This window comes from Blennius ocellaris (assembly GCF_963422515.1).
Source record: "Blennius ocellaris genome assembly, chromosome: 19".
Taxonomy (NCBI): Eukaryota; Metazoa; Chordata; class Actinopteri; order Blenniiformes; family Blenniidae; genus Blennius; species Blennius ocellaris.
The window spans coordinates 10,527,463-10,542,826 of record NC_137668.1 but is presented as its reverse complement, the minus strand read 5'-3'; the positions used below and the strand labels follow the sequence as shown (position 1 = coordinate 10,542,826).

Here is a 15,364-nt window from a genome sequence, read left to right as displayed (position 1 = left end):
GATAACTTCATGAGGTCTCACATGAATCTCTGAATACTGAGTCAGATTATGCTACTTTAGGCATACAGTATGCACATACACACACACACACACACACACACACACAAAAGAAGTGATGGATCACTGACGCAATGTTACCAATTTCTTCTCCATGCCTGGTTTTTAAGCCTTTGATCGTTGTTCCTGAGGGGATGCCAGGTGGTGAGAGCCTCTGAAGCTGTCGGGACTGGAGCACTCGGTGGCGTTAGCAGAGGAAAGAATCAGATGAATCAGTTCAGGGACAGCAGGGATGTGTTCCGGACCGCGGCCACTCTCCCTCTTCATTAAAACCTCCCTCCTTTAGTTTGCACTTCTCTCTACCTCACTGAAGACTGATGGGAGTGTGGATACTGAATGTGGTACACACATTACCCAGGAAGAGGGAGAAGTATTGCGGCCCCTTACTCCAGGAGCCAAGACATCAATGTGAATTTGACAACATCACCTTTCAAAAACTACAGAAGTAACTAACTGACATTAGCTGTTAAAGAAGAAACAGATAATCTATCCAATCAGAACATTAGAGAGTTATAGAAAACCTGAGAACTCAATAACATTACTTGTATCTATTACATAAAGACCTGATTTCTCCTATAAAATTAGAATTTTCTGTACAGTGCTATATGAACAAAGCAAAATGACTTGCTACCTTCTCATAAACGGAGGTGTTATGAAAAGGCACGCATCATTTCAACCACCGTATGGCAGGAAATTGTGGTCGTGCTCCATTTTGGTTTAGAAAAAATAGAATCATTCTCAACATTAATTCACAAAAAACATAAAATCCTTTGTTTGTGGCCAATGAAATTAGATTATGCTAACATTTCCACAGACATTTGTTAGATTTGTATGTATATCTAACAGCATTATAAAAGGCCCTGGTGGTCAATTTGGATCCATATTCCCACAGATAATCAAATTTGAGGTTCAACGACGCCTGGCATTAATGTGCTTGATAGCATTCAGCCAGCCATATAATATGAAAAAGTAAAAGTCAAATTCTCATTTGCATTGTTTGTGAGATTCTGGTAGTTGTAATACTGGTTAGCCTCATATTAAAGATATAACATTTGAAAAATACAAGTAATTTCTGCCTGTACACTTACAAATTCCCATAGACATAAAATAAAGTGCCACAATTCTTGGCCTGCATAGATTGCAGTATGCGGTATTGCACATTCCACGCCTCTCAGTGAAAAAAAAACCAGACCAAACAAACATGACAATAATATGAAAAATAAAGAAAACTGTAAAACAGCCCCCCCACCCCAAAAAAAAAAAGAAAAATCACCTATGTTTGTCCTGCCATTGCCAATCTGGTTTGTGTGGCTATCACAAACACCTTACCAGTATGCTCAGCCAAATGTCAAGCTGTAAGTAAAAAAACAAACAAAACAAACAAATATTCCAGCAATAAATTGGAATAAAAGGCAACATACAACAGATATTTTCAGTCATTGTAAAACAAAAGCGAGACAGAAGACCAGATAGAGAGAGAGTGATACAGAGAAGAAAAAAAAAAAAACTCCTTTGGGTTTAAGTTCGACTGAAAATAAATTTGTTCACAATAACACACAATAAATTACAGTTCAAAAAAGATACCACACATATACAAAAAAAGCCTTATCAGCAGGATTAGATAAAATTGTAGTAGTACTGAACAAATGTCAACGATGACACCAGGACGCTGAGAAGAGGACGGTGAAAACCACGCAGCTAAACAAACCATAATGATAATAATAAATAAAGAAAAACTACCGCCTTAATATATGTTATTATTTTATATGTTACGATGCAGCTGAGATAGATGAAAGCTTGTCAGTGTGCTTGATTTGGTCCACTGATATCAGAAAGTGTAATTCTTTTTTTTCATAGCCTATCTCGTTTGAATTGTCAAAGTAGATAATGGCTGAGTAAAGCATATATCTGTGTTAATAACCAGATCTACTGTGCTGAATTATTGATTACTCCTAACTCTGGAGTCTCACGTACCTATTGTAGAACTTTGCTATGACCAATCTAGACCTACTTATTTCATACTTTATTCTTATAACTACCTTTAGGTGTATATATCACATGTCAGAGAGTACATAAGATCATCTTGTTGTGGTTTGGAAGGACTGAAAAAAGGCTGAAGAAGGAGGAGGACCACTTCGATTATTACCTTAAATTCTGCTGCAGTAGTATCTGATAGTTCCTGTTCTTACTGGTTAAATACATATTTGGCAACTACAGGTGTATTTAGAGGAATCAAGGTGCTCTTGTCCTTCCTGCCTCAGTTAATTGATTTCAAAGATTGAGTATTGGATGCTCAAACTTAACGTTCCACAGCTGTTATGTAAACTAAGAGCAACAATGCCAACATTACAGTTTCACACACCATGTTTCACAAGGAAAAAAAAAAACATTACAGGGTCGTCATGGGAACACTTTGCATTTCCACAAAAGGTAATGATATGTTGGTTTTTTTTTTTAAATTTTAAATAGGTCGCTACGATGCAACACCCAGACTGAGCTGAGGGCTGTCGATTCACACCCCCACCCCTCCGTTTTCACAGATATTTGTATCTTCAGTGACAGTCTTCCTTTGCCATCCTGTGCATTGTCATTGCCTTAAATGTCCTATTTACAGTGGAGCGCTTTCAGCAAATGAAGCACCGTAAAATATCTGTCTGTTTTTTCAATTTTTTTTCTTAAGTGCATGCTTTTTACAGATAAGTCCCTCTGTGCATTTCCTTCTTTTGCTAGAAAAGGAGACAGTCGTTATGTACACTGGGAGGACCCGTGTCTGCTTGAGTTGATGAGTCGTCAGTTTTTCATGAGCATCCCTTTCGACCCCATTTTATTGTTCCAAAGTGAATCTCTAATCTGCACAAATCACTGCAGTTTCTTTTTCAGCAACACACTATAACACAAGTAAAAGAGACTTGTCATGCCATGCAAAAATATCTTCCGCTACAACAGCCCCTTGGACTTTTCTTCCCGCTCTCCAACACATCAGGCTGAGGTTGTCGCTGGACTTACTGTCCCCAAAAGCTTTCCTTACATTCACATGCTGGTTTCACAGGTTGGAGAGAGGCTGCCGTCTCCGGGTATCAGGTGGATGTCAGATGTAAAGATGTGGTTCTCCACCTTGTGTCCACTTTGGTTGCTGTCAGCCTCCTCGCCTGCACCAACAACGCCCTGGCTGCAATTTTGTGTTCCTGTCTTAGGGGACAAAGGTGCAGCGCCTGCCACCTCCATCAGATGCTTCTCCTCGTGGTTCTCTGTGGATTGATCTTCATCGCCGGGTGGGGTGTCGACCATCAGCCTATTTTGGGCCAAGGGGCAAGTGTCCACCACTGTAACAGGGAGCAAATCCTCTGAACTGGGGATGAGTGGCGACGTCTCTCCCTCCGGGGTCTCTTCTCCCAGGATGCTGGAGCTGATGTCTCCAGGAGAGGTTGTGCTGGGTGGCGTTAGAGGACCTTCAGCAGAGGTTTTGGTGAAGTTAACCTTCAACTCTTTTCTCTTTAGTGCGTTATTCCCTCTCGGAGAGCTGTGAAGATTCTCTGCAGCACTGTTGAGGTTCTCTTTTTCTTCTATGTGACGCTCCGATTCATCACCTGGGTTGATGGATTTATGGAGGTCATCTTTGAGTGCGAAGTGAGGAGAGCTTTGGTCATTACCTGCTCTTAATTGGCCAAGATCCAGAAAAGGTGGAGCTCTGGGGTGTCTAATCTGACACGGCACAGTATCCTCCTCACCTGAGTTGGTGCTCTGTTTTCGGAGGTCTGCTGAACAGCTGGCCATGTTATCTGCTGAGAGGGACTGGACTTCTTTCATTTCCAACTCCACCTCCTCTTTCAGTGTGAATTCAGGGCTTTGGGATTTCTTCGGCGAGGCAGGGCCGGTCATTGTTGTGCTCAGAGTGCTCATGGAGCTTGTTGTATTGAGATTGGTGAAGGACTGGGACTTTGTCATCTGGTTGTACATCTCCTCAAGCCTCTGAACATTAAGATGCTGCGGGGTCCTGTTTGTCCTCTGCGGACTCCCGGTAGTAGTGATGGCTATGCGATGAGGGGAGCTCTGCTGGAGAGACTCTGAGCTTCTTTTATGTGGTGATTTCAGATTGGTTTCTGAGGTTGCATGCCTGGTTGAGCTGCCCCAGCGGTTTGGCGACAGGTGGTTATCAAGGGAGGGTTTGTCCTCTCCTTTCTCCACCACCACATCCATCAGTTCCATACTGCGGGCAAAGGCATCTTTAAGGTTCATTGACACAATGCTGCCATTCCTCTTAGCTCTCTCCAGTGCCTCTCTCCTCTTGATGGCTTTCTCCTGCCTCTTCTGTTCCTTATAGAACTCAGAGAAGTTGTTGACAATGATGGGGATTGGTAGAGCAATCACCAGCACTCCTGCAATACAGCAGAGGCCTCCCACAATCTTCCCAAGTAAAGTCTGAGGATAAATGTCCCCGTAACCCACCGTAGTCATGGTGATGGTGGCCCACCAGAATGATGCAGGGATACTGGTGAATTTGGTGGCATCTTCGTCTTTCTCCGCAAAGAAAACCAAGCTGGAAAATATCATGATGCCCATGGCGAGAAATAAAATAAGCAACCCAAGTTCATTGTAGCTCCTTCTCAGAGTAAATCCAAGAGACTGGAGCCCTGTGGAGTGCCTGGCCAACTTCAGGATCCTCAATATTCTCATGATCCTGAATATCTGCACAACACGGCGCACATTTTGAAACTGCAGCACACTCTTGTTGGACTCGGTTAGGAAGATGGTGACATAGTAGGGCAGGATGGCCAACAAGTCAATGACATTGAGCGGGCCTTTGAAAAACTTCCACTTATTGGGAGAAGAGAGGAAGCGAAGCAGGTACTCCATGGTGAACCAGGCAATGCACACGGCCTCCACGTGGGCCAGCTGGGGGTTGTCATTGGGGTGACCAAACTCGTCTTTGACCTGGAGCTCTGGTAAGGTGTTGAGAGACAGCGCGATGGTAGACAGGATGATGAACAGGATTGATATGATGGCAAGAGCCTGCGAAGAGAGCACACACAGACACAAAACATTATTTTCTCATCTAGGAAATACAATCAATTTCTCGTGATCACATTGTTGGCATGAGATGGAGAGAAAAGACAATAAATATACTCAGCTAATATGAATAGACAATGTATGAGCCATCATTTATAAAGTCAAGTTATGCAAATTATTTTCCTGACTGAATCCACAATTCTATCCCTCACAGTCGGTCGACGTTTTATAGCCGAGTGTTTCGTGACAGATCAGAGATGCACTGATGAAGATAAACATGCATGAACAAGGCTGAGAGGTGTTATGAGTACAGTAAATGGTATGAATCCAATAATGTGGCTGCATTTGCTGAAAAAGGCACTGTGGGTGTGTTCCTGCATATAGATGAGCACTCCATTATGCATGTAAAGAATCTAAGACATGCGAGAGACGGACACTATAGGGTCACAAGGTAATGTGAAATGACAGACGAAGCAAATGACTGATTAATCCTCTGAGTGAATGCAGCATTGCACGATGGATTGTTGGATACACAAGGCTTCCATTTAAATAAGGAGAAATGACTGGGTGATAAACACAATTTAGAGGTGTGCAGAGTGCGTGCACAAAGCAGTGTGCAAGAGTGTGTTTGAAAGGGAGAGCTTATGTGTAACTGATAAAAGGTAAACAGGAGTTTGGCTCCACCTGTTGGCAACAGTCTAAATTTCCCTCTGCCAGCCATAAATAACTACTCGATTTAGAAAGGAAAAAAACAACTGCAGAAGCATTTCAAAACAAACTATTTTCAGAAGAAATCATAATGAAGGTTTTGTTTCTTGTGGAGACAGAGGATGTGAAAGAATATCCTGTGTGACGAAATATGGTCATGAACTTCAGCTGCAAGTCCTTGAGTAGGACTTACAGAATTGATTAAATGTAGCTGTAAATGTTTGGACTGAATTTGAATATTTAGAAACAAAACAGTATGTGACCAATATTGTGTGAGGATGTGTTTGTTTTGCTTGTTCAACAGTGAAAACTATCACATTGCTCATTCTTTTACATCGGTTTTATCTAGCGTTTCATCTGTGCCGCTGCCTTTCACCACAGTTAAGTAGTTGGGATTTGCTGATGTCCTTTCCCACAGATCCACTTAGTGTTTCTACCCACACAGGTGAAGTGTCTGTCCCACATTCAGTGCTGCACAGTGCATCATAACCCAAACTGAAATCCAGTGCTTAGAAGAATTACCATTCTTTTGAACAAAGTTCTCTATGACCTCAACGATGAAAAACCTATTAAAATGTAATGAACAGAGATTGAGGAGTCTCACTCTAGACAGGAAAACAAAGCACCCTGAATACTAATCAAAAACCAATTTAAGTTGAAGATCACACTTACGATCTTGTTCCACTGAGTAGTGTGATGACACTCACTGTATCTTTCCTGGGACTAAATTAATTTCAAAAATACCACATATGAGCACCAAATACGATGAGATAAATCTTAAGGATTTTGCAGTGTTTAGGAATCAGGAGTTTCTGTCGACTAAACAATTGCCTGAAAAGGTCAAGGACACTTCCACTAACAGGAGTGATGGAAAAGGCTTTGGAATCTAAACAACTAATATATCTGAAAAATCATCTATCCATCCATCCATAGTATTAGTTACTGTTATACATATTTAATGATATTATTAAAAGTAGATGCTCTAATTTATTTGTGTAAAATATCAAATCATATTTCTCAGACAAACAATAAAGTATACAGGGAACACACATCAGCAAAAAATGTACATCCAAAGTAGGAAATTGTGATTAAATAAAGTGATGCTGCATATAGAAGACTCCTTGTTCAGGATTTCTTGAAACTGTAACAATTATGAAAATGGTCCTTGGCCACATATTTGATGATAAGCATTATGCAGAAAAAACTAAGGGAAACAAGTCATTTGGGCTTCTTAAGGGCAGGGCATGAGTGCTGCCCCTAGAGGTGGAGGTGGGTCATTACAAAGGGCTCTCTGAAGAGAACGGGCTGTAATGTTTGTGATTTATGTTTGGTGGAGGATGAATTTCATTCCATGTTATATTGTCCACTGTATAATGATTAAATAATTACTTGGTTTGAAAAAAATTGAATGCATTAATCCTGATCTCTTTTGGTTGGCAGAAGGTGATATGCTGAGTTGGTTATTTCGAAATGAAATTTTTAGTTTGGCAAGATATATGGAAAAAGCCTGGACAATGGGGCTGGAAGGTTTGTATCCAGACTCTTTACTTTGATGAAATGTTTGTGTTATATTGAAAAGGTACCATGACGGTCATCTTCCTATTAATGTATATAGTGTCATATAAGACCATGCGGGCTGGGCACTTGTGTGCATGACACAAATTAAAAATGTATTCATTCATTCATGTGAATGACACGTCATGTTGCATGCTCTCACAACTCTATAACCTTTTACACATTTTTGTGATTTTGATCAAGCTTTTTATCGAGTTCAAATGACATGTAAATAGTTGTTTTTTCTGACTTTACAAAGCAACACAAGTTCAAGATCTCTTGGAATATTGTATGATAACAAGTAGTGCTGCATAATATATTGCCATTTTGTAGTTATCACGATGTCAACGTGTTCGAATAAAAAAAACAACAACAACACTTATTTGGAAGAACAAATCTCAAATGTCAAAGGCATTGATATGATTTAGGTTTTTGCATATCTTGTAAATCATATCATTACCACAATACTCAACAAGATGACTGTATATCACATGCATACATTAATATCATACAGACATAATAAGGTACATTTCTGCAATTTTCAGGTATTTAATGAGTGCCCTATAATTTATTGAGTGCAAAAATAAACTACTTGGTCACATACATTTGTATGTACTGTTCATTGCCAGCCGACGAGTAGAAATGTACATGTTTACTATCAATCGTTTTTTTTTATTAAAGGAGGTCTCTCTTGATCAAATTTTAGAGGCAGAGAAACATTTTGTGACAGAGCAAGAGAGAAGAGATGGTGTCATGGCTCAGTGGGGGAAGTGTTATCACTAAATGAATGCTGGTACTGATTAGGTTAAACCTATTAGCAGCTAAGTGAAGCAACCCAGGCAGGCCTGGCACTGAGCTGAAGGAGTCAGAGTAAGGACACAGATTGGTTCCAAACCCCTGAACATTTTTGGCAAGCTCGTGGAAAGCTCGCTTAAATCAGGAGACCTTTGCTTATGCTCCTGTTGCTGAACATGAACAAGGTAGAAGAGCGGATAAGAGGATGAAATAGTGATTGTGCTCGGTTTATAGGCTTACCAGCAGTAAATTGCATAGTCTACATCGCTGATCTCTCAGATACACCACAGCAAATGGTGGAGTATATGCAGGATTTATTGAAATACAGTCAAAAAGTAAAACATTTCGGAGAAGTCAACCGTTCTTTATTTATAGTCGATGTTTTATTTGCCTCACAGGAAACAGTTAATCGTCTACACTTTGAAAGTGCGCTCTGGATGGTCGTGTGGGCTTGCACACAAACACGCTCTCACACAGAGAAGCGGTGATTAATGTTTTCACTGACCCGCACCCCTGCGGTCTCACTCTCACACACCTCATGGACGCCACAAATGGCGTTTGAGTGCGGGCATGAGCAATCCCGAGGTGGCTTACATTAACCTGCAGTAATTGAGTGGGAGTAGTAAAGAAGATCAATTGCTTCAGACTTTCTCTTCTTTACCCCTGATTTGCATGAGCGGTGGCATTAAGTATAGCATCAAATGCTATAGATTAAAAAAACGGAAAGCCAGCTGACCTGGAAGCGACCCAGAGGACGAACGCAGACAGACGCAGGAAGTGAAATAAGGCAATTTACTAAACTGGACACTTTGTAATCTGTAATCTATCAGCTGAAAATAATTCAGATTGAAATGTCACTAGCAGTCTTATTTTCTTTCTTCACTGTATTAATAGCAAATTACAAAAGAGTTTATATTGTTTTAATGGTGTTTAAAATCATAACATCCAAACTTTTCTTAATGTCTTAGTCTTTCCTTTCCCTCTCCCTGGGAGAGTTTTGACCTCGAGATCACGGTGCTCCTGTCAGGTCACAGCGAGGCCAGTCATGAGACCTGATTGGCTTAGACAGGAGGGTAAAGTCTTCAGATGATTAGGTGGAGTGTGGCACGCTTTAGTTGTCTGTGTCCGGTGACTCATCATCACCTCGCTTGCAGCAAAGTCAGCTTCGGCACGGCTGCGTCAGCGAGGTGCTTCACGATGAGGTGTACAGTGAGGTGAAAGACAGATGGACGAAGACGAAGACGTCTGTGATGACTTCTTTTAATACCGCTGAGCACATTACAACGATAATCATGAAAAACTAGATCACTTCCTCTGGGGACAACTTAAAAAAAAAAAAAAATCAATGATTTGAGCAGCACTACAGGGGAATCTTCTGTGCATGCAGGAGAATTTGCTTTAGTCACTCACACTCACACCAGTGGTCATGATTTCATTCTGCAGCTCTTTTAAAGTGGTTTTACATCCTCAGGGCGACCCTGAGTAGGAAGTGCAAAGTTGATCCAGGGAAGAGAACACACAAGAGTCGCAGCGTTAAGAGCCCTCTCGAGTCTCTCCACTGAGCCCCTCTTGATTTCCATCCTTGGCCGTCTGTCATCTCAACCACAACTCTTCAAATTGTGAGAGTCACCTTTCCCCATCCGGTTTTAGTTCACAAAGGAAGCAGTGAATACGGGCACTAACCCCTCTGCAAATGTCCTGTCATCAGTGACAGTGCTGTCGCCTCACAGTTACACCCGGCGTCTTGCATCACCTCCTCTGTCTGCATTTACATCGCTCTTCAGATCGTGGGGGGTGGAGGAAAGAGGTGGTGTGGAAGAAAAATAGCCTGCGCCACATGAGAGGCCCATTTGCCAGCTTGAGGGAGGCTATCGATTGTGTACACATCACATTATGGACACTGAGCCAAGCCCAGTGAGCTCCTATTGATATCCCAGCTCGGAGCGCTTACGCACCATGATCCACCTCTGAGGTCCACAGCGACGCCCACACCCCTGCCTCCACCTCTCCCCCACTGGTGTCGTCAATTTATGCAGGGCAAATTGAGCCATTCCTCAGGTATGATAATTTTTTGCTGCCGAATCAATCCGGGCGATTATGGCTATGGTAATGTGGATTGATTCCAGGACTTGTGCGGTATTCCATCTTCTGGGACTGTATCTCCTCCTGGGTGATGACCTCACTGAGCCGTGCAGGGGTGCTGGGGCGCCACAGTTTTGATACATTAAAACAAAGAACAATCTTTTACTGTCATGAATTATTTACTTAAGTTTTCAAGTGCAAGTGGATAAATCTATCTGGGTTATTCAGACCAATGGCTCCATGTGCTGGCGACGGGTCTGGGGCTGGAGGGGCAAATGGAAAGGTAGGACTTTTGAATGCCTACAAATTCATTTACTGAGCCATTACCAACAATTAATGATGACACTGATCAAATATGGCGTTATTAAGGACTCTTTAGATACTTTAACAAGATTTATAAGCCATGGATAGTTGGAGTATGACTTGAAAACACCCTTAGAAAGACCTTACATTAATCTACAAGAAAGGAGGGGAGAACCCTCCCGCCTGAAACACTCTGTCAAGATTCTGCTGGTTGAGTGCCCTCATCATGGCCAGTTTCCAAAAATCTCAAAAAGAAAGAGAATGAGAATGAGGGTGAGAGAGAGAGAGAGAGAGAGAGAGAGAGAGAGAGAGAGAGAGAGAGAGAGAGAGAGAGAGAGAGAGAGAGAGAGAGATTGTGATATTCAGTAGCCATCAACTATTTTGTTCTGCAGATCCACCAGGGTTCAGACATTCAGAGAGGTTTGGAGGGATGCCACAGCCATTATGATTTGGGCCTCAATTCGGAAACCATTAGTCTGCAGACAAGATAATTGAGTTCATGAAAAAAAAAGAGGAAAATAACAGAGAAAAAAACAGATAAACCTGATCCAAATTAAGTCTTTGAAGCTGATACAATATGTGCGCTGCACAAATATGTCCCGAAACCCTTTGTTCAAACTTTTGTAACTAAATCTGAATAAAATAAACAATTCCAGAATCCATCTGGCAAACTAACTTTGGAAGAGTCTGAAAGGAGTCAGGTGCGTAATAATGAATACTTATTATTTCCAGAAAAGCTATTGAGCTTTTCACATAGCTTTAACAGCCCTCAGTGCAGCCAATAATTACAGTGGATACAACCCATCTGTCTTGGCATAATGCAGCATAGCCATACAGTGTTGCAGGCGATTTCATTAATCATCATTCAGCGACAGTGTATTACTTGTCCCTCCCTCTGCTTGGCAACCTTTGTCAAAGAGTATTGTCATTATATGATTAAAGTCACATTTTCAGGGTCAAGCCCGACAATATGCCCTATATACAGCGTGTGAAGCCAGCGCTACATGCTAATTATTTTTCTTGTCGACTGTTTAGTAAACCACAAAGCCTTTGCTAAGATCAATGAGAGATGCAGAACTATCTCCCAGTTGCAGGCAGGAATCAGATGGTTTCACTTTGTGTTTAATGCAGAAAGTGTGAGATTTACTCAGCAGCACAAAAAAAAAAAAAAAAAATGTTTGAGTGGGCTGACGGTGTTTGAAAGGAACCTTAATCAATAACCACTTCTCATCTGCTTTCAGGACACCCGCACCTTCTGTTACCGCAGAGTGAGAGTTCAATTTTTAGCCACAATATGACAGGCGGGGAAAAAAAGTCTTGGAACCAATATATAAATAATAAAATGGAATGACCTCACACATGACCCTGCTGCATTATTTAGGGATTTCCCCTCAACCATTGACACATTTCTCCACTACTGGTAAGTCTATTCCGAGAGTGGCTGTTTTCTCCAAACTCCTCACTGAATTTAATTTCATCCAGTCCCCCCCCCCCCCCCCCCCCCCCCAATCATGTAAAACACAATGTTGGTGTGCTTTTCACCCTCCCCCCCCCCAAAGCACTTCTTTCCACGCGTTATTTATACTCAATTTGTTTTTGTTTGTGTGTTACTTTATTTAAAAAAAAAAAAAAATGTAGAGCCAAGGAAAAAAGTGGGCTAGTATGAAATATTTATAGAGTCCGTTCATCTGTTGGGCCGGTCGTCACACAAACACGCCTGCACACAACAGGCGACAGAGTTAGTGTATCAGCATCTGAGGCTCCATTACAGCAATGGGAGCTCAGAGTGACATACCGTACACGTGATTAACAGATTGAAATATCATGCATTGATAATCACATATTAGCTGACATACTGTACTGACAATTCTGTGTCTATTTGAATGGCACATCAGTCATAATCAGTTTAGAGGATGTGCAACTTTCCTTCAACTTTGGGACAAAAATGACTTTTCCATAATGACACATGGGACAAGGGAGCGAACATTTAAATATAACAGTCTCTGGTGACAAGCTTCCCCCTGCAGTTTCTCAGCATAACGTCCCCAAAACATGCAGATCAAGCCTGACCCATTAATTTATTTACAGGCTAAATTTAGCTTTTGTAACTATTTGGTTCAAATGCAGCAGATGCCTAAAGCCTCTAATAGTGGAATTCATCTGAGAGAAAATAAACAGTGTTGTCACAACGCAAGAATGTTTATTATTGAAAAATGCAAAAAAAAGAAAAAATCTTCCTAAAGAAGGTTTAGCATCTTACATCTTTGTTTATTTGTCTGCCAGTTACACACTATCATAACACTGTTCACGTATATCCGTTGCACAACTCTGCACTATCGGTACTTTATGATTATCAATTAGCCGAGCTGCTCCGCTAAGTATGTGGGCTGATGCTTCTGGTTAAGGTTTTCATTATATCCATTTCATGATTTTTATTCTATGAAGGATAATGAATCTTCAACCTATTGTTTTAATTTCCCTTACTTAGTAACTTCTTAGTTTCCACTTGCAAATGTGAGCAGAGGTTATAGATATTGAGACATGTTTTGCTGCTATAGTATTCCCTCAAATTGTAAAATGATGTGATTGTGTGACATCTTTTGTATTATATTTCTCATCACATAAACACTGTCACATTTTTCCAGTTTGATTTGGCATTTCTTATTCAATGTCACTGCACCTGAATGATGTAAACTATTTCAAAATGTAAAAAAAAAAAAAAAAAAAAATCAAATCCTGACAACTTATGACAAATGTGTCTAAAGAAGATTTTGGAATTTTGGAATTTTGAATGTGGGAATTGGAGTGACAACATGCTGACTTGTATATCTTTTTTTTTTTTTTTTAGGCCACAATGCAGCAAAGTGCGGCAGCGCTCAGGTAAACTTAAACATTTATGAGCTCGCTGCCACAAAATATATTTGCAATCCCACTTTGCAACAACAGCGCTTCAGATGCTCAACGCCACACCGAGAGACTGCCGGACTGCTCCTGGACTCAACCTTGAGAGAAATTCAGCGATTCTCCCTCTCAATCAACTGTATTGATGATGTTATTTAAAGCTCTGATAGCATCCTTGAGCCATCCGCTGATTGAAATAGAAACCTAATGCCCGGTCAATTCTATGCACATCCTGTAACACAGCCCTCTCCCCCTCTTATCAGATTTCTACGCCCAGTATAGTCTTCCTGACAGATATGATTGTGGTTGAACATTACTTCATCAGCCTATTAAAAAAAGACATCCCGCAGTGTGGTGGTGCTATTTCCGTCGACGACTCAGCAGTTTTGCGAATTAATCGTTGGCTGGAAAAGTGGTTCCCGCTGAGACCAGGGCCTCCCAGGAAGGGCAGCAAGGAAAGTCACACACAATGCACCACCAAGGATTTAATGAATACAACAAACTGCATTTTAGGTCAATGTATTGATCAGTTTTAAGGGGCCTCAACTCCTGGAACCTTGTCTTCGCAAGCAAACTTTAAATTGCACCGATTCCTGTTGCACTTTTCATTTGGGTTCTCTCTGTCCTTCATCTGTAATCTGATCAATGCCATGGCCCTCTTAGCCACTTTTCAGCCAATCATAGCTTATGACTTTCGCAGCAAAAATGGCAGAAAATCTGATCGAGAGCGAGAAAACAGGCAGGTAATCCTTGCACTGCAGGATCGGGCTGTGAAGGTAAAGCAGAAACAGAGCTGCTGTGAATAGAAGTCATTACGTAGAACCGATTTGACAAGTCCTGTAACTAGATTCTTGTGGTGGTCGAAGAAAATCCAACAAAATGAATTTTTGCTGCTTGTGAAATATGTAAAAACTGCTGTTTGGAGCTGTTTTGAAGCAACTAGAGGTGAAAGCCTGCCTCGTTAGTGTCTGTCTGCTGCTGTCACAGCTTCGCAACTTTGCTCTGACAATGTTTGGCGAAATCATACATCATCATACACGAAACACACACACACACACACACACACACACACACACACACACACACACACACACACACACACACACACACACACACACACACACACACACACGTTTGTCCTTCCTCCTCAAGGTTTTCTGTGTACATGAGCATATGTTCGTAGGTTGTGTGAATGCACTTCATAGTGTGTGAAAGTGTTTCCCCAGTTGTGTGTGCACTTCAACAGAGAACAAGCCTTGGGCCCTTATGGCGTGACAACATTATTAACCCGTGTGCTTCTGACATCCACCCCTCCTCCCCCGGAGAACAGAACAGAACAGAAGGCGGGCCGGAGAAACAGTCAGTACCCGTGCCCTCTAAAACATTTACACACATACACACAAGGATGCACATGCACCATGACCACCACGGAAAACATCGCCATTACAATGATAACTTTCTTCTGCTTTAAGAAATTCTCAGCTGAGTCGCTCAGTTGTCCTGCAGGAATATGTGTGTTTCTTCATGTGTGACAGCGAAAGAGCCGGAGAGAGCAGTCAGCAGGGCAAAGTATAATTACCACTAAGTGTACTTGCCCCTGTGCCTCAGTAGTAGATCACTGTTAATCACACCGGCCAAGGCATCATAATCAACACTTCCCCAAGCCGCGGCGGAAGGGATGAAGGAAAAAACGGACCAAGTGACGGTTAACATTCAGGATGCAGCGAGTGCTGCAAACACCTTGCAGGGGAGCTTGGCCGTTTCCGAGCTTGCCTGTTCGTATGCAGATAACAACACGGAAAGGATCCCTTACAAGCTCCCTGCTCCCTTCTACCCCTGAGTCTCCTGATAACATCATCCATCTGAGCTGGGAGACTGAGCCAGGATGGGAAGGTGCTGAATACACACAAGAGTGTGTGTGTGTGTGTGTGTGTGTGTGTGTGTGTGTGTGTGTGTG

General features: G+C 41.7%; 1 protein-coding gene across 1 annotated transcript in view; it reads right to left on the bottom strand.

The window, feature by feature from the left end:
* Positions 1-3,087: 3,087 nt before the first annotated feature.
* The window catches only part of kcnb2b (potassium voltage-gated channel subfamily B member 2b), a gene marked incomplete at both ends in the record, with an annotated part of 85,992 nt that continues 73,715 nt past the window's right edge, over positions 3,088-15,364 (bottom strand). The window contains one exon of the mRNA XM_080515151.1: positions 3,088-5,067. Coding sequence (XP_080371277.1) covers positions 3,088-5,067 — 1,980 coding nt within the window. The remainder of the gene's footprint in view (positions 5,068-15,364) is intronic.